The sequence below is a fragment of the Anguilla anguilla genome, chromosome 6 (assembly GCF_013347855.1).
Source record: "Anguilla anguilla isolate fAngAng1 chromosome 6, fAngAng1.pri, whole genome shotgun sequence".
Lineage (NCBI taxonomy): Eukaryota > Metazoa > Chordata > Actinopteri > Anguilliformes > Anguillidae > Anguilla > Anguilla anguilla.
Genome location: NC_049206.1, coordinates 45,766,792 through 45,785,379, shown reverse-complemented (window position 1 = coordinate 45,785,379; position 18,588 = coordinate 45,766,792). Strand labels below are relative to the sequence as shown.

The following is an 18,588-nucleotide window of genomic DNA, read 5'->3' as shown; positions in this document are numbered from 1 at the left end:
ATTCTCCATTCAAGAATGGATTTACGCTTCACGACTTGAATATTTAATACTACGAAATACTTGTAAATTGTATAATTTCCACGTTTCATATACTGAAGTGCAGAAACTCGAACGCGATCATTTCAATCTGCCGATAGGTGGAGCTGCATGTTTATCTTAAGCGAGTTAGAAAGTCGCCCTCTGCTCCTGTAAGTTACATCCGCCCCGCAGGAACTGCCACGCCACAATTCCTGTTGACTGCTCTGCAAGTCAAGTTCTGATAAGATGGAACAGAAGTTGGCCGAGTTCAGGGCTCGGAAGAGAGCCATGGATGCTAAGGACTGCGAAGCGACTGGAAATCCGTCAAAAGCACAACCAGAATTGAGTCCTAAGTCGCACGGCCATGTACCCCCAACGAACAAAATGGACAAACTGGATGGACCAATGAAAACTGAGAGCTCTCCGGTGATCGAAACAACGAAAAGTCATCGGGTGAGATCCGAGGAATGCGAATGTCACTCTCCTAGCTGTGTTGTTATCTCTACGTAAGAGAATTGTAACTGCTGCCCATGAAACATACTATCCATTACTCTTGCATTTAAGCAAGCTAAGTCGACACGAGTGTCAGTATCGTCGTATTAAGTAATCGTTTTAAGCACTTTGTACTTTTTATGTAGGCTAATGTATACCGATTAGTTGGAAAGGTACGCAAGTCTAAAATGTGCATCTCGAGATGTTCGCTGGCAAGATAAGTGACACCAAATTCAACTAATATGTATCTAACCCAGTTCAACCTCCCTTTGTTCTGTAGGTCATTCCGTCATGTATTATGGACAGTGCTGTGGGTCGCTGGCTGGGAAAGACGAACGTCACCCTGCTTAAGGTGTTGCTGTGGCTGGTTCTGCTCGGTCTGTTCACTGAACTGGGCTTTGGGCTACCCTTTTTCCTCATTTCCCTTTTCTACTGGCTCTACGAGGGTCTGCGAAAGCCCGCAGAAAGACAGCCCGGCGAGCTCAGCGCCTACTCCGTCTTTAACCCAGACTGCCAGCCTCTCCTCGGGACGCTCACGGCAGAGCAGCTGGAGGGAGAGATGGGCTATAGGCCGCTGGTTAACAGATAGCCCAATGAAAACCAGAGCCTTGGACTATAGGACAGGAGAAAAAGGACGTCATTCTGAAAATGGAGTCACTCTGCTTTACCATGCTCACGCCAAGAGATGGCGTGATGTTGTATGGACTGCCTATTAACTGTTCCTGGTTTGATCAAGCTGCCTAAACTGGGCTTTGATTGATGCGTCAGGAGACCCAATACTGCATCGCTATTCTTTGGTGGTTGTTAAAACTGATACAGAAATCTTCTAAGACAGGCTATGTCCTCCATATTTAATATATTTTGGAACTTTGCCGATGGCATCATCTTCAAGTGAAAGATGATGTTGGTGCAAATTGAAATGAAGTAGGTTGCATGTCAAAATCCATGTTTCTGTGATGCCATAGTTTGTTTTGTGCTGATGGGAATGGGATTAAGCTGTAGGAAGGCCACACAGGAGCACCTGTAGAATTCTCAGAGGGCTGCACCTGCACAGCAGACTGTAAATGGATGATAAAACAGACTTCCATCAAGATGTAATTAAATGCTCTCCAGAACTGTGAATATGTGTTGTGTTAATCTTGAAAGGAACAAACCATATTCTGTACAGCCCAGCCAGCACCAGAGATTAATAAAGTGCAAATGCATGTGGGCTGCTATCTGAGCTATCGGACAGTAGGGTAGTGTGTTGTCATGAGTGGGTCTTGCTCAGAAAAATCTCATTGATTTAGGTCATTTTAAGTTGCTATGGCCGCTTGTGCATGGGACAAATGTAGACTTTGGGGCCTGTACAGTTTATGGTGAACGATGAACGGTGTATGATAGGAATGGGGTGAATTCTGAATCTGGGATAAACTTTGAAGCTTTACTAGTATTATTTATTCATTAGAATTAACAACTGTAATGCACTTATGAAAGAAAACATTAATAAGTAAGTCAACACGTTGGATATGTTTTGTAAATGTTCAATAAACTTAAACAGATCTTTTTGAACCTCAAGGAGCTGCGGGCATAGTCTTCGTGTTTTCGTTCTCGTGCAGCTGATTCCAAAATGAAGGAAAACCAGTTAAAAGAGTGAACAAATAATTTGTGGAGACACACTATATAAAAACCAGTTTCTGGTGAAATAAGGAAGGTTATGTAAAATTTGTTCCAGGGGTAAAAAATGAGTCCTGCTGTCAGTGTCGCAGGGGATGCTGGAGCCTATCCCAGCATGCATTGGGCGAGAGGCACGAATACACTCTGGACAGGCTGCTGTCTGTCGCAGGGCACATGGCATTCACTAACCATTCACTCACACACTCATACCCATGGGCAATTTAGAGTCTCCAGTTAGCCTACCTGCATGTCATTGGACTGTGGGAAGAAACCAGAGTACTTGGAGGAAGTATCTGGATACAGTCCGTTATATTTACATTTAGGTGTTTAGCACTGTTAACAGAGGGACTTGCATACAGAATTAGGTGGTCTCGCATAGCCAGACCTACTGTATCTCCACACTTAATTTCAGCGCTGTGCCAGCGCTGGAGAAAGGTCTGGCTCAACCCATTATCATTCCGGTATAGGGGGAAAAAAGGCTCTGGCTTGTTTGTATTTCTTTAAACCAATCACAATCGTCTGGGGCAGCGCTAAACCAAGTATGCAGCGACGGTGCCCTTGCAAAAACAGTAACACGCTGATAGCGGAAGGGGAGGAGAATTCTGACTGAAATAGTTGGCCAATGGCAGGTATACTGTATACCCACAGTCTATATCCTGTGAGTCAGACTAAGAATTAGGTAACAGACAGTGCCGATACCATGTAATCAGGGACGCAACCAATAGTAGTAATCAGTACATAATCTTACAACATGAAGTTATATGCCACTTAAGCTACAAGTGAAAAAGAATAGTATTATTAGGAAGCAAATGAGTTGAGGTATATAGCTGTAGATTTACCAAGAAGAGTACATTCATTCTCAGATGAACAAAAACCATTACAAATACAGATGTTTGTGTGCAGTACAGGAACATAGGAGATGTCATGAATTATTTATTTCCTCTATATACAAATATTTTTCATGATATTTTATAGCCTTCTGCTATAAAGCAGATAGTCCCAAAATAATCTTTTGGCCAGTCCTGTCATTCATTGTATTCCTTATGTAAAAAGCTACGGAATGGGTCTACCTAGAAACAGTCAACAGAAGATATCCATTTGTAGCTATCCTAACGAGATTATTCACTTTTGATTCCTTTGAAATAAATCTTGTCAGCAGGTTTTAAGCAGTTAAATACAGGATGTGGCAGTAGTACAAATGACCGATGCTGTACTACAGACAAAAGGAGTCTTTCGGGAACAGCATAAGGGACTTTGTATAAATAATCATGCTCTATACAGTTTGCTTTGTTATTTGATGTAATGATAACAGACCTATTCGACCTTTACACCCTGTTGGCAGCTGGATTATACATTATTTGAATCATTTTGCAAGCCTTCCAGAAGAAGCAGGGAATATTGCTGTGTTCAAGACCAGGGTTAACACAGTGTTGGACAGCAGGTAAAATGACAAACAGTGTGGGCTTAATGCCCTGTTCTTGTCATAAAACATTTGTATGGTCTTATTTAATAGCATCAGATTAATTTGAATCTGCCGATAGGTGGAGCTGCATGTTTATCTGAAGCGAGTTAGAAAGTCGCCCTCTGCTCCTGTAAGTTACATCCGCCCCGCAGGAACTGCCACGCCACAATTCCTGTTGACTGCTCTGCAAGTCAAGTTGTGATGGAACAGAAGTTGGCGGAGTTCAGGGCTCGTAAGATAGCCATGGATGCTAAGGGCTGCGAAGCGAATGGAAAACAGTCAAAAGCACAACCAGAATTGAGTCCCAAGTCGCATGGCCATGTACCCCCCAACGAACAAAATGGACAAACTGGATGGACCAATGAAAACTGAGAGCTCTCCGGTGATCGAAACAACGAAAAGTCATCGGGTGAGATCCGAGGAATGCGAATGTCACTCTCCAAGCTGTGTTGTTATCTCTACGTAAGAGAATTGTAACTGCTGCCCATGAAACATACTGTCCATTACTCTTGCATTTAAGCAAGCTAAGTCGACACGAGTGTCAGTATCGTCGTATTAAGTAATCGTTTTAAGCACTTTGTACTTTTTATGTAGGCTAATGTATACCGATTAGTTGGAAAGGTACGCAAGTCTAAAATGTGCATCTCGAGATGTTCGCTGGCAAGTGACACTAAATTCAACTAATATGTATCTAACCCAGTTCAACCTCCCTTTGTTCTGTAGGTCATTCCGTCATGTATTATGGACAGTGCTGTGGGCCGCTGGCTGGGAAAGACGAACCTCACCCTGCTTAAGGTGTTGCTGTGGCTGGTTCTGCTCGGTCTGTTCACTGAACTGGGCTTTGGGCTACCGTTTTTCCTCATTTCCCTTTTCTACTGGCTCTACGAGGGTCTGCGAAAGCCCGCAGAAAGACAGCCCGGCGAGCTCAGCGCCTACTCCGTCTTTAACCCAGACTGCCAGCCTCTCCTCGGGACGCTCACGGCAGAGCAGCTGGACGTAGAGATGGGCTATTATAGCCTATTATAGGCTATAATAGGCCGCTGGTTAACAGTTAGCCCAATGAAAACCAGAGCCTTGGACTATAGGACAGGAGAAAAAGGACGTCATTCTGAAAATGGAGTCACTCTGCTTTACCATGCTCACGCCAAGAGATGGCGTGATGTTGTATGGACTGCCTATTAACTGTTCCTGGTTTGATCAAGCCGCCTAAACTGGGCTTTGGTTGATGCGTCAGGAGACCCAATACTGCATCGCTATTCTTTGCTGGGAGTTAAAACTGATACAGAAATCTTCTAAGACAGACTATGTCCTCCATATTTAATATATTTTGGAACTTTGCTGATGGCATCATCTTCAAGTCAAAGATGATATTGGTGCACATTGAAATAAAGTAGGCTGCATGTCAAAATCCATGTTTCTGTGATGCCATAGTTTGTTTTGTGCAGATGGGAATGGGATTAAGCTGTAGGAAGGCCACACAGGAGCACTTGTAGAATTCTCAGAGGGCTGCACCTGCACAGCAGACTGTAAATGGATGATGAAACAGACTTCCATCAAGATGTAATGAAATGCTCTCCAGAACTGTGAATATGTGTTGTGTTAATCTTGAAAGGAACAACCCATATTCTGTACAGCCCAGCCAGCACCAGAGATTAATAAAGTGCAAATGCATGTGGGCTATCTGAGCTATCGAACAGTAGGGTAGTGTGTTGTCATGGGTGGGTCTTGCTCAGAAAAATCTCCTTGATTTAGGTCATTTTAAGTTGCTATGGCCACTTGTGCGTGGGACAAATGTAGACTTTGGGGCCTGTACAGTTTATGGTGAACGATGAACGGTGTATGATAGGAATGGGGTGAATTCTGAATCTGGGATAAACTTTGAAGCTTTACTAGTATTATGTATTCATTAGAATTGACAACTGTAATGCACTTATGAAAGAAAACATTAATAAATAAGTCAACACGTTGGATATGTTTTGTAAATGTTCAGTAAACTTAAAGAGATCTTTTTGAACCTCAAGGAGCTGCAGGCATAGTCTTTGTGTTTTTGTGCAGCTATGGTAAATGGACTGCATTTATATAGCACTTTTATCCAAAGCACTTTACAATTGATGCCTCTCATTCGCCAGAGCAGTTAGGGGTTAGGTGTCTTGCTCAAGGACACTTCGACACGCCCAGGGCGGGGTTTGAACCGGCAACCCTCCAACTGCCAGACAATCGGTCTTACCTCCTGAGCTATGTCGCCATGTCAGCAGCTGATTCCAAAATGAAGGAAAACCAGTTAAAAGAGTGAACACATAATTTGTGGAGACACACACTATATAAAAACCAGTTTCTGGTGAAATAAGGAAGGTTATGTAAAATTTGTTCCAGGGGTAGAAAATGAGTCCTGCTGTCAGTGTCGCAGGGGGGGCTGGAGCCTATTCCGGCATGCATTGGGCGAGAGGCGCGAATACACTCTGGACAGGCTGCTGTCTATCGCAGGGCACATAGCATTCACTAACCATTCACTCACACACTCATACCCATGGGCAATTTAGAGTCTCCAGTTAGCCTACCTGCATGTCATTGAACTGCTGATGCTGTACTACAGACAAAAGGAGTATTTCGGTAACAGCATAAGGGACTTTGTATAAATAATCATGCTCTATACAGTTTGCTTTGTTATTTGATGTAATGATAACAGGCCTATTCGGCCTTTACACCCTGTTGGCAGCTGGATTATACATTATTTGAATCATTTTGCAAGCCTTCCAGAAGAAGCAGGGAATATTGCTGTGTTCAAGACCAGGGTTAACACAGTGTTGGACAGTAGGTAAAATGACAAACAATGTGGACTTAATGCCCTGTTCTTGTCATAAAACATTTGTATGGTCTTATTTAATAGCATCGGGTGTCCTTACCTTTGAGTGTTGTTAATCCTCCCCCACCCCCCAAGATGAAATAGCAGTCAAGCTACCCGTTTCTGGCTGAGATTTCACATTCTTTTTTCCTGTTCTTTACCACATATTGTCACATATATGGAAATCGGTGTCTCAACTCTTCAGTGGCAAGCACAGTATGTTCCTTAATTGTGATTAGATTGTTGATACGGCCACATTGTACCAGATAACTGACTTTAGTGAGATAGAGCAAGCTAGTTATAGTATCTCCCACAAAATTGTTGGTATGTTAATTATTTTGTAATAGACTAGGACGCGCTGAGAAGAAGGGGAACACAGCGTTACAACATGAACATAAGTGGTTCCTTGGTAAAGGGAAGTGATCCACTGATCTGGCAACACAGAACTGTCTCTGGGAGTAAAATGTGCGTCCCGTCAATACTCGAAAAACGTATCCTCCATTCCTCCACTACCGCCTCCTCTTCTGGGAGTTCTTGTACGGTTATACCTGCAGAGTGTTTCAGTGCCTGGGTGTTCTTCACTGAACTGTCAGTGGGGTTCTTGTAGCTTCAGTTCATTTCTGGGAGCCAATGGCAGGGAGGGAGGCGCTTGTATCGCTAAGGAGCGCTCTCTACCGATTCCGGCGATTTTGTGGATCTACCGCTGAGAAGTTCCGCCTGTTTTATTGTTTCCTGATTTAAACAGACCGATACTTCGAACAAGAACATCTAACCACAAATCGCGTAATCTAGCCTAATGCTGTTTATGTAGCCAGGCATCTGTGTTCTGTTCAGTGGTACGCCCGTGAGTCTCACATGCTATCATTATTAATCTGATTTAAATCAAATTACTATTAGTTTTATATCACTCAGTTTACTCGCTGTAGCTGCTAATCAGGTAGCATGTTCGCTGACGTCGCCGTTAATTTAGCTGGCATTGTGCGAATTGGCCAGATAGCGTGTGGGGGTAATATTAAAATCCCCTGATTTCAGTTGCTTAGAGTGAATCGCTACTAAATACAGCTGCTACTAAGCGAAACGGGTCGGTTATGATCTTGCCTTTTTTTTTTAGTTTGAGCATTGTAGTTGTGCATTCGTACCGACAGATTGTAATGATTGCATCTAAATTTGCAAGTATTTCCATCATAAATGGTATTGTGCCATGTCACGCACGTGACTAAGGTTCACCTTTACCCACCCCACGCACCCGCACGTTGGGAGTGGAAAATTGGATAATGGTTCAATTTGAATGTGTTGAATTCTACCTTTATCATCACCTGATTCTTGTATCACCTGACAAATTATAATCTGAAGAAGTACTTTTTAGGTTACTGTTCTTATTGATCAGCCAGACTTTTGATAGCTAGTGCTAATGGCATTAATCTTATAGGCTAAACATTTTTCTATTTCAGTTGGAATAATATGCTGAGCTTGTGTCAAAGTCCTGCTTCTTAGAGATCTGTGTAGTCAAAATCAAACGAATAGATGTAAATTATTCCATGCAGACTTCCAGGTCTAAATCTTTATATGGTGCCATAAAATGTCACGCACATGACCAAGGTTTCCCCCCCCTCATGTTTGGTTTGAGCAATTGGTGGTTAGGAAATTGGAGGATGATGAAATTTGTGTGAAGACACTGTGTGAAGACATTGGTTTATTTGTGGTGGGTTCGTGCTATGTTGTCATTTCTCTTCTCCAGTGTCAAGGTACAGCATTTATCGCGCAGACTGAACGTGCTTCTGTTTATGTGGGAAACATCTTTGAGGCTGAGCTCTGGTGATAAGCTTGTTTTGTTCAAATCCAGTTTCTCAGTCCCTGCCCTTTGTGTTTGTGTCTCCAGTGGTTCAGCAATGGCAGGCAGCCCAGCTCTGGTGATGCGTCTGGTGGCTTCGGCCTTCAGTGTGGCGGAACGGGCCGGGTGCATCGCAAGAAAAGTGTTGCACAGCGGGGAACTGGGCATCGTGGAGAAGGTAAGAGGGTAGAGGAGGTGGAGAGGGGGAGCACGGGGCCCAGCGAAGACAGGGAGTTCCGAGTAGTTATCATTTGGAGGAGTTAGCTTATTGTTCGTTCTCCTGTCAGCTGTGAACTGTCTCTGTGATGCCGCGTGCTGGTTTCGTTCCTTCTCTGTGATGTCAGTGCCAGCAATGGTCTTCGCTGATTCTCGGTGTGTCAGTAGTTTTTGCAGTGATGATTATAAAACTTGAATATATCTGTTCTATGACTGCTCTTATTCCATCAAACTTTGGACAGATGTGAAGGAATATATTTTGTGTAAAATGATGCAACATCTAATAGAGTCTCTTAAATGTTTAAAGAATAAAAAATAAAAAAAATAATGTAAAATTGCAGTTATAATGCTGCACTGTCATGTTTTTGTATGTATGAGTTGACAGTTGTACTGGATATCTGATTGGTTGTGTATGTTTGTATATGTGTGTTTGTTCAAAAAAATAATTAAAATTCTTGGTGTGTTCATGTGCTCAGACAGGAGCCAATGACTTACAGACGATGGCCGACCGGCTGGCCCAGAAGAGCATCTGTACCTCTCTGTCGCGAAACTTCCCCAAGATTACCATCATTGGAGAGGAGGTGAGCACGAGCCTCTGGCCTCAAAGGGCTCCAGGATAACATTTTTTCCCAGGAGCACATGTGCTCCTAAGTTAGTTACATTTAGTGCACTCATGCATCCTCAATTAGTACACATGCTTCTAAATAATATTTACAGTTAGCACAGATCAATTTTCAGGAACCAAATGCTCCTAAAATGGTAGAGCCCTGCCACACCTGGCTGAGGTTTATAGGGCCCAAAGTGGGCCAAGGTTTGTGTGACTCCTCATTATGCCTGTTTAATTATGGGTGTGTCCGTCTACCCTTTGGACTGGAGTCACTCTTCCTCCCCCAAACTCTGTTTTAAACCCTGCAAATCACAGGACCTGCCGCAGGAGGCTATCGAAGAGGACCTCATTGAGAACGGGCAATCTGAAGAGATCCTGCAGAAGCCATGTCCGGCAGAATACAGGAACCTTAGAGAGGAAGAGGTGCTTGCGGTCGTGTGGGTGGTAGCAAATGGAAATAGTGTTTCACGAATTTCTCTTTTCTGTGGAATCAAAACTACCACAGAAAAGAGACTCTGCTGTTATGTAATATGCACACACTGCGTGAAAAAGTACACACTCCACATATGCTGCTTTAGAAAGAAAAGCAGATGTTATGAGTAGATATTCAGTATAGACTGTAAAGTGTAACACAATGCAATGCGTGCTTTATAATACTGACACTCTCCCTCAGATTGTAGTGTGGGTCGATCCTCTGGATGGCACTAAAGAGTATACTGAAGGTGAGCCAATTTTCCCTTTAAAGGTTGAAATAATCCAGTCATTGCTAACATGGTTACTCAATGAAGCTGACAGATTCTATTTGGGGCACAGTTCCTGTTTGTTTTTTTCTAACGAGACTCGTTGGCTGTATTTATTTATTTTTCATCATGCCTTGAATGTTGTCCAGTGTCCCCCATTCCTCCTATTCATTTCATTCAGTCTGGTTCTATCCCATTGCTAAATGTTTCCGTTTTGTCTCATGTACCTTTCTTTTTACTGCTCCTTACCTGAGTTCTTCTACAATACCCCCCCCCCCCCCCCCCCAAGCCCATCACCAAAAGACGGTGCATCTTTCCTACCTGTGCATTGCTTCATTTCAGAAGCCATTTTAAATGTGTGTACCACTCTGCTCCTGACCTGCTGTTGGTCTGTGCGGCCCTGGCCCAGCGCTAACGTGCCTGCACAGACCAACTGGTGATCTCTGAGCACAGTGAGAGTGCACAGGCGATCTGGGGAGGCGGAATGGCAGGATATTGGGCCACAGTGGAGAGAAAACTGGTGTAAACAGTAGATAAATTGTGAAGGAGGTGAGGGTTCTGTGGTGAACAGGGAGAGAAGGAAGTGGACAGAGGCACAGAAGACAGAGACACAGAAGAAAGGGGGGGGCATGGACACAGAGGATTGGACAGAAATACAGGGGGCAGGGAGAGGAATGGCCGAAGCGATAGGCTAGGGCAGGAGTGGGATAAATGTCCTAGAAAGAATACACAGAGGCATAAGGAACAGGATGTGTAGGAGAGAGGAATGGCTTTCCTAAAAGGTCACAATTCTGTCAGAGAACACACATCAGAGAACTAAGAGATGTACTTGAAATTGTATACTTCAAATACAAGAGGCTGAACAAAAAGAAGTAACAGACTTCATTTTAAATGGGCATTAAAGCTTTCTAACAAATGGGCTTTCTCCTCTTGGAGGAGCAGTGCTGCATGCTTAATTATTTAGCCAGTACGATTGCACATGTTTATAATTGTTGTAGCCTACTATGTAGTGCACGCATTGTGTTTCTTGGCTAAAGATTCTGGTGCCAAGAAGTGCTGCAAAGGCACTAACAGTGTGAGAGGAGTTATTGTCAAATATGCAACAGACGTTTTATGAAAGTAACGCATTGACACCGCATATGGCAAGTAGTGTCCCTGTAGATTTAAATTAAAACTTATCTAAGCTGCAACAGACTTATTTAAAGTACTTGGAATTAATCCAGTTAACAAATTGGTATGTTAAAATCCTTCAACAAAATGGATGACAGCTTGGTTACTTAAACGCTTTATAAATGGTGACACAAAGGAGGGTGCTCCACCACTTATCCTTCCAAGACATAAGGTTCCAGTGTGTGGGTGTAGCCCAAGGTTGAGTACTGAAGCTTTGTTTTCCTTTTCATACTATTGTAATGTATTTTGTGTGTTGATGTTGTATAAGATCACCAATTTCCTTGCTAGTTATTAGCTTGTTGTAGAGCCAGCTATCATGCAGCGATTGTGGTATATAGTGTGAGGTGTCTCGTGTGCAGCAAAGCAGCAGCCATTTGTTGTGTGTGACCCAAGGGCTCCTGGATCATGTGACCGTACTGATTGGGATTGCATACAAAGGGACGGCCATTGCTGGGGTCATCAACCAGCCCTTCTTCAACTACCAGGTAGTGAACCTCGGCAAAAGAAATGTCAGTAAATGCAGTAACAGTACTTTTGATTCAGACTTGAGTAAAACATATAACGTGGACATAGGCTGATTATAATAATACATTAAACATGGAAATACATTTTTATTTATTGTATTGTCCTAAATAATCACAATTTAGCATCTATTTTACACACTAGAGTCCACACAGTACTACAGGAGAGACCTAGCACCAGTTGGTAGATGGGCATATCTCTCACTGACTATGGCTGGCTACCTAAGGACACCCAGGGTGTCACTGGAAGGGCTTAATCTGGTAACCCAAGGAATCCTGGCTGATCTAAACCACTATACCCTCAGTAGAAAAAGCCTAATTATGTCCTGTCACTGTGGATTTCTAGTCCAGCTAAATATATGACCCAAACTGAACTAATGGTGAATTTCCCATTTGATTGACACATACTCATTGCTCCATCTTAAGGTGATTGTTGCTGTTCTACATTCAGTAAAAATGTCCCTCAAGGCTAAGTAAGCATTCAGCATAATTGGTATTCTTCGCTCCAGTGTGTTCACTGCAGTACACACTGAGGACAAATCCTAATGAATCATTTTCCAGCTCAGTAAAATTTGGTCATCGGTCTCTTTGGCCAGGCAGGGCCAGGTGCGACCTTGGGGAGGACGCTGTGGGGGGTTCTGGGATTGGGAGCGTTCGGCTTCCAGCTGCAGGAGGTCCCAGAGGGACGCCGCATCGTCACAACCACCCGTTCCCATAGCAACAAGCTGGTGACAGACTGCGTGGAGGCCATGGAGCCTCATGAAGTTATCAGAGTGGGCGGGGCTGGAAATAAGGTCAGTAGGCAGAGTGTGGGAGAGAAGAACACTGCCTCTTGGAGGAGGTGTTAACTTCAGCTAACAGATATTTTGGGATTCATAGAAATGTGTTGATCTCGCCCAGGACTTGGAAAGAATTAGATTACTTCAATTGTTTTTACTCATCTGAAAAGGCATTAAATTATTGTGGGTTTTACCCTCCTACCAAGGCTCAAACAAGTTGGTAATATGTTTCTCAGACTGCTGCCTAACTAAAGTATGGAGTGGAGTTTAGAGATAATATCTGGTAATCCAAGATATTATCTAGCTAGCCTAAGAGCCTAATGTGCACTTAAGCTTGTCTGTGGTGAGCATTCTGGCACAAAATGGAGGAAGATGAGTTTCCCCCTTCACTCTGTAAATCGCATTACAGTACCATAATGAAAAACACTATATAAATGTAATCCATTATTTATCCATTTTAAGTGATCTTGTCATCTTTCAAGGCAAATGCTTGAAGGCAGTTATCGTCTTTCTCTCCGTAGATCATCCAGTTGGTGGAGGGCAAGGCCTCTGCCTATGTCTTTGCCAGCCCGGGCTGCAAGAAGTGGGACACGTGTGCCCCTGAAGCTATTCTCCACGCCGTGGGGGGTAAGAATCCGTCTCTACCTGCAGTTCACTCAGGCCGAATTTACTCCTTACATCTGCTTTAGTTGACCACTCTACACCTTTTTGCTCTATGATATATGGTTTTTTTCTTCGCCATTATCGCGTCAGATCTGGTATAAATGACACCTTGTAACGGTTAATCTAATCAAAACGGTTAATATAATAACTCTGTCCTTTATAATGCAATAACTGCTGGTTAATGGAATAAAAATTGTGAACGGTTAACGTATTTATTGCATTAACCGTAGTTACACCCTTGTTCAGAGTATGATTTTACCACCTGTTATGTGTGTGTGATACCTGATCCCAAAGCTGTGCAAGTGTGAAGTCAATAAAATCAGTTCTATCATGTTCTATCATATATGTATCCCTTGCATTTAAAAATGCAAGGGATACATATATTTTGATGCTACATACCATTGTAATATTGAGCAGCGGTGTCCAATTTAGGTTTCATCTGGGCCAACAATGAATGTTCAAAAATTTAATCGAAAAAAAATTGACCGCCGTCTAGGATTAATTTCACACCGAACGTGCGAGAGCCACACGTCACGACGCCGCCTCCTTCTCTCCGCAGGCAAGCTGACGGACATCCACGGGAAGACGTACCGCTACGACGCGGACGTCAAGCACATGAACTCGGCGGGGGTGCTGGCCACGCTGCGCAACCACGAGTACTATGCCGGCAGAGTCCCCGAGTCCGTGCGGAAGGCACTGGGGGCCTCCTTGTAAAACCTGCGGCTAGGCTAACGTGCTAAAAATCATAGCCTCGGCAATGATGGAAGCGTATCAATACCCCGGTATTGCTACTTTGCTAAATTGCACACATCACTGCTTGTATACCGATATTTTGTTAACACTGATGTTATTTCTTTGTTATAGCAATTGATTTAAAAAAAAACATGTATGAATAAAGGACCAGATTTATATTCATTTGCATTTCTTTCGTTATGATCATTGTGCTGCAGGGGAACAGAGTAAAATCATGGCTTTGGGAAATCGAGCCCAGTGAAGCCCATCTTGTGAATGAAAGACACACAGGAGGCTGGCTCAACGACACTCTGTTCCATTTATTCACTTCAAAGAGTCTGAAACAAACTTGTACAAATTTCAAAACTGCTGTTTTTTTTAAATACTTTTAGTTTTCCTGACATTAGGAAATAAAAGAAATTAACAAGCAAACAACAAAACTCAAATCAAAAACATTCTTTAAAAAAAAAAAAAAAGACATTGTGAATTCTTACTTGCACATATTCTTGTTATGTGTGTATGCGTACACTATTCTGAAGCACACGGCACAGGCAGTCAGTTCTGACTGGCAAATTTGGTGTGGTTCAACAGCGGTGAAGAATCCCTCATTTTCAAGCCAGGTCAGGCTGTGAGGACAACCGTGGAAACTTGCACATGAAAACATCTCTGCCCCCCCCAACACCCCCATTCATTTATGCAGTATTACCACCAGGTGGCACCACAAACAACTTAAAGCACTCCGAGCTAGACGACACCCCTCTTCCTCTGATATATACACACACACACACGGCTAACCTTGACCTCTAGTCGCTGCACCGTCGCTGTATGAGGAAGCACTGGGCCGGACGATTGTGCCGGTCACGGTGGGGTAATCTCAGCCAATCGTCCTCATTCGCCTTTGACCTTTTAAACGGTTCCGACGAAGCCCATTGGCCCCCCCCCCACACCCAGCATCGGCGTAAATTCACAGACACCGAAAAAGCAGAGTTCCCTCAGCGTAGGCCGCAAGGTTCCAGAGGGACTCTCGCAAATGCTTCCCTTCAACTGATACGACCTTTACAGCGGCAGCTGGCTGAGACAGGGGCCTCCAAAGGACCCGTCTTCACGGGCGTCTGTCGTGGACGCCTTAAGCGATGCGGGGCGAAGCCCCACAAACGGTAACGATCGCGCTGTTACACAGAGCCCTTTTGTGTGTGAACACGCTCCACCTATTGCACTGGGTACTAAAACTGTGTACGTCCCTTTCAAAAAACAACCGCCATTCAACTGCAGTCGTAATGATTACAATTACTGCAGTATTATGCAATATATTTTGGACATATTTTTTTTAAATTTGCGATATTACTACAGTTATAATGCAGTTGCCCTAATTCTTGTGCAGTTTCCATGAAGTAGAGCTCTTTTATACTGCATTTTAACTGCAATTTACTTCAGTTACACTACAGCATAACTTCACAGTACCTGCAGTATTTTTCTGTAAGGAGTATCTGTATATAAATGTGCACATATGGGCGCTATCATCTTTTTCATGGTTCTACAAACAATAAGTTCAATAGGGTTTCTCCATTTGGAAATTTGCTTTAGTCCAGTTGAGTGCAATTACATTCCCCCAGTCAAATCCACTGACAGCGCAGAGCAGGCTAAAAGTGTCACTCACTCTAAACGTCGCAACCGAGTCCCAACACGACCAGGCGCATCACGCGCTGCCCTCACGCAGTCATCTGTGTCATATCGCCGCACTTCAAAATACCAGAATCTGAGCAAAACACACACGGGCCAGGAAAACCGACCAACTAATAATATTAATATTGAAAATACCAACAAGCAAAAAAAGAAAAAAAAAGAAAAACCGAAAGAAAGAAAAAAAAAAAAGATATTGGTCACGGCAAAATTTATATGTACACGTGTATAAGAAAGTTGTCAGTGTGGAAGAGGGGGTGCCGGGGGGCCCCCTACAGGCGGAAGAGAAGGGTAGTTAGAGGGGTACAATAGGGGGGGGGGGGGGGGGGGGGGAGGGGGGTCGCGGGGTTCGGGGGAGGGCCGGCAGGACACACCAGCCGCTCACCTCTTCTTGGGGGCTTGGGCAGTGCGGGGCGGGGTGACTGGACGTCCCGAATTCACCCCCCCATACTGGTACTTGGCTTTCTTCTCTGACGGTTTCAAGATCTAACAGAGGCAGACAGCGAAATATTTTCACAGTCTGAATATGCGCATGTGTGTGTGTGTGTGTGTGTATACATTTACACTAAAGATGCTTTAGCAGGAGGTTTATTCTGCAAGACTGCCACTAGCACGGCTTCTCTGATGAAGGCAATGTGCCAAAACATTTGAAGCTTTTAGCCTCTTAACAACATTGCATGCAGATCTTCAGAACATAGTTTCCACTAGTGCGTGGTGAAAACCGTGTGCGTATATACATTTATGCATGTCTGAGTTTATGTGTCTTCTAATTAATAATTCCATATGCGTGTGCGTGCGTGCGTGTGCGCGTGTTCTTACCTGGAAGGAGCACATCAAGGACTCGTCCACGCTCATCATGCCCCCAGCGTTGTCGAACTCTCCGCAGTAGTTGGGAGCAGAGAAGAGCGTCACCAGCTGTCGCTTGGCAAAAAACTCGTACCCATCTTCCACCACCTGTTCAGGAAATACAGCGTTAATGCTGCAGGCTACACAGGACTGAGCACCACTACACACACAATACATACAAACTAGTATCATTATATACAATACAACTAAGCTCCATTATACATAATATACACAACTAAACAACAGTACACACACCTAATAGCATTTAACACACGACAAGACCATCAATCAACAAAAATAAATGTATAAGATTTGGCTCAATATTCCACGGAATTAAATTCACCAGCATAGAAGGTACTGTTTTTGTTAACCTAGAGACCGTTTCCATCTTTACCATAAATGATTACGATCACAGCGGCCATTGAAATGGCACGTTTAAGGCCCGTTTAAAACAGATTCACATTCTGTGTAAACACGCATTAATAACCCATTAATTTAGATGGATCACCATTGAGGGAGAGTACAGTATTTTGGTGAGGGGCCCCTGGATTTGGAACCTATGTCTGGAACCTATAATATTCCAGCCGCACCCCGCAGCCCGAGCTCAGTACCTGATGCGCTCTGCAGATGAGGTCCAGGTCGTGGCGGTTTAGGAACTTGCTGACCACGTCGGCCCCGAAAGTGAAGGACACGCCCCGGTCGTTCTCCCCCCAGCCCTGGACGTCCTTATCTGGGTCTGACCACAGCAGGTCGCACAGCAGGCCTGCCAGAGACAGACCGTCACCGTCTGCACACGTGCGCACGCCCCACACGCTCACGCACACTCAAGACACACGCACGACCGTGCACGCTGTGGACTGGAACAAACCTGCAGAGGTGCGCGGGCATGCACATGCACAAACGCGCACACGTCAAGGACTTATAATTACCTTCAAAGGCATATATGCACACGTGCACACGCACATGTAGACACATGCACGCACACACAGGCATGCACATGCAAGCACACGTATGCGCACACACACACACACACACCCTCACACACACACACACACACACACACACACACACACACACACACACACACACACACACACACACACACACACACACCTGTATCAGGGACGTCGGTGGGCCGCATGATGCGGCGGATTTGCTCCATAGACTGCAGATCAGGAGACAGACCTAGAAGGACAGAGAGGCTGTATCTTACTAACCACGTTCTAATGACTGTTTTTTTAACAAGAAATTATTCATCATTAGAGGGGGGTTAATATTACATTACTCATTGCATAATTCCATTGGCTTGCTGTACACGTGATTGCAGAGGCAGAGAGGAGGGAGAGCGAGTGTAAATCACGCGTTTGTGTAACGCGGGGACGTGAACTCTACTGTCACATTATCAGGAGGTTGTGACTGTGCGAGAAATGGGCAGAACCCAAGCCCATCCCCAAGTGGTGGCTCTCTCTATTCACACGCTTTCAAACTGCGCGACAGCTGCTCCACTCTACTCCACCCACCTATCCCCACGTGTATACACACACACACACACACACACACACACACACACACCTCCATGGCAGCAGAAGATCTTCTCGTCGATGATGGCGGCGATGGGCAGGCAGTTGAAGCAGTCCGTGAAGGTCTTCCACAGCTTGATGTTGAACCGGCGCTTGCCTGAGAGGGAGAAACGGAGGGACGAAAAGAGGAAGAGTCAGGCGAGGCAGACGTCCTCTAGACATTACGCCATCAGCTCCCATTCCCACCAACCAATCCACTCCAAGGAGGCGACATAGCTCAGGAGGTAAGAGCGGTTGTCTGGCAGTCGGAGGGTTGCCGGTTCGATCCCCGTCCTGGGCGTGTCGAAGTGTCCCTGAGCAAGACACCTAAACCCCTAACTGCTCTGGTGAATGAGAGGCATCAATTGTAAAGCGCTTTGGATAAAAGCGCTATATAAATGCAGTCCATTTACCATTTACCAATCCCCACTTAACACAAGCATAATGGGCGGAAGGTCCGGCTGTGCTTCAGGGTCCGATCGCTACGTGAGGTCAATGGAACGTTACCAATTAGACTTGCGAATCACGACCTGTGGATAAAGCTCTACCACTTCTTTGGTTGTTGATGTTTGTGTGTGCACATTACACTTGTCTTCTCATAGATCTGGTCTGCTTTTGTGTGTGTGTATTTGTGTACGTCTCACAGTAGTGGTTGATGCAGTCTGCATGTGCGTGTGCGTGTGTGTGAGAGCGTGTATTTGTGTATGTCTCACAGTAACAGCTGATGCAGTCTGTGTGCGTGTGTGCGTGTGTGCGAGAGCGTGTATTTGTGTA

General features: G+C 44.4%; 4 protein-coding genes across 8 annotated transcripts in view; 3 read left to right on the top strand and 1 right to left on the bottom strand.

The window, feature by feature from the left end:
* The first annotated feature begins 130 nt into the window (after window positions 1-130).
* LOC118229765 (SAYSvFN domain-containing protein 1-like) lies at window positions 131-2,067 on the top strand. Its single transcript, XM_035422096.1, has 2 exons — window positions 131-471; window positions 791-2,067. Exons 1-2 carry the CDS (start codon window positions 265-267, stop codon window positions 1,097-1,099), a joined length of 516 nt encoding a protein of 171 aa, XP_035277987.1. The 5' UTR covers window positions 131-264; the 3' UTR covers window positions 1,100-2,067.
* A 1,651-nt stretch (window positions 2,068-3,718) lies between these two features.
* Window positions 3,719-5,598, top strand: LOC118229766 (SAYSvFN domain-containing protein 1-like). 2 transcript variants are annotated; one of them, XM_035422098.1, is made up of 2 exons: window positions 3,719-4,037; window positions 4,352-5,598. In XM_035422098.1, the coding sequence occupies exons 1-2, from the start codon at window positions 3,942-3,944 to the stop codon at window positions 4,652-4,654; spliced, it is 399 nt and encodes a 132-aa protein (XP_035277989.1). In that variant the 5' UTR covers window positions 3,719-3,941; the 3' UTR covers window positions 4,655-5,598. The 2 variants fall into 2 exon arrangements, with proteins under 2 accessions (XP_035277989.1, XP_035277990.1); XM_035422099.1 differs by having other exon boundaries at window positions 3,949-4,090.
* Window positions 5,599-7,159: 1,561 nt separating this feature from the next.
* On the top strand, window positions 7,160-13,912 carry bpnt1 (bisphosphate nucleotidase 1). 4 transcript variants are annotated; one of them, XM_035420308.1, is made up of 9 exons: window positions 7,160-7,314; window positions 8,350-8,479; window positions 8,994-9,098; window positions 9,440-9,547; window positions 9,798-9,846; window positions 11,428-11,519; window positions 12,152-12,349; window positions 12,856-12,961; window positions 13,557-13,912. In XM_035420308.1, the coding sequence occupies exons 2-9, from the start codon at window positions 8,360-8,362 to the stop codon at window positions 13,709-13,711; spliced, it is 933 nt and encodes a 310-aa protein (XP_035276199.1). In that variant the 5' UTR covers window positions 7,160-7,314; window positions 8,350-8,359; the 3' UTR covers window positions 13,712-13,912. The 4 variants fall into 4 exon arrangements, with proteins under 4 accessions (XP_035276199.1, XP_035276200.1, XP_035276204.1 ...); XM_035420309.1 differs by having other exon boundaries at window positions 7,161-7,306; XM_035420313.1 differs by having other exon boundaries at window positions 7,235-7,253.
* Window positions 13,913-14,029: 117 nt separating this feature from the next.
* ppp1cb (protein phosphatase 1, catalytic subunit, beta isozyme) overlaps window positions 14,030-18,588 on the bottom strand; it is a 17,356-nt gene continuing 12,797 nt past the window's right edge. The window contains exons 4-8 of the mRNA XM_035420307.1: window positions 17,828-17,932; window positions 17,369-17,440; window positions 16,867-17,018; window positions 16,229-16,363; window positions 14,030-15,895 (exon numbers count right to left, since the gene is read on the bottom strand). Of these exons, the coding sequence (XP_035276198.1) occupies window positions 15,791-15,895; window positions 16,229-16,363; window positions 16,867-17,018; window positions 17,369-17,440; window positions 17,828-17,932 (569 nt within the window). The 3' untranslated portion in view covers window positions 14,030-15,790. The remainder of the gene's footprint in view (window positions 15,896-16,228; window positions 16,364-16,866; window positions 17,019-17,368; window positions 17,441-17,827; window positions 17,933-18,588) is intronic.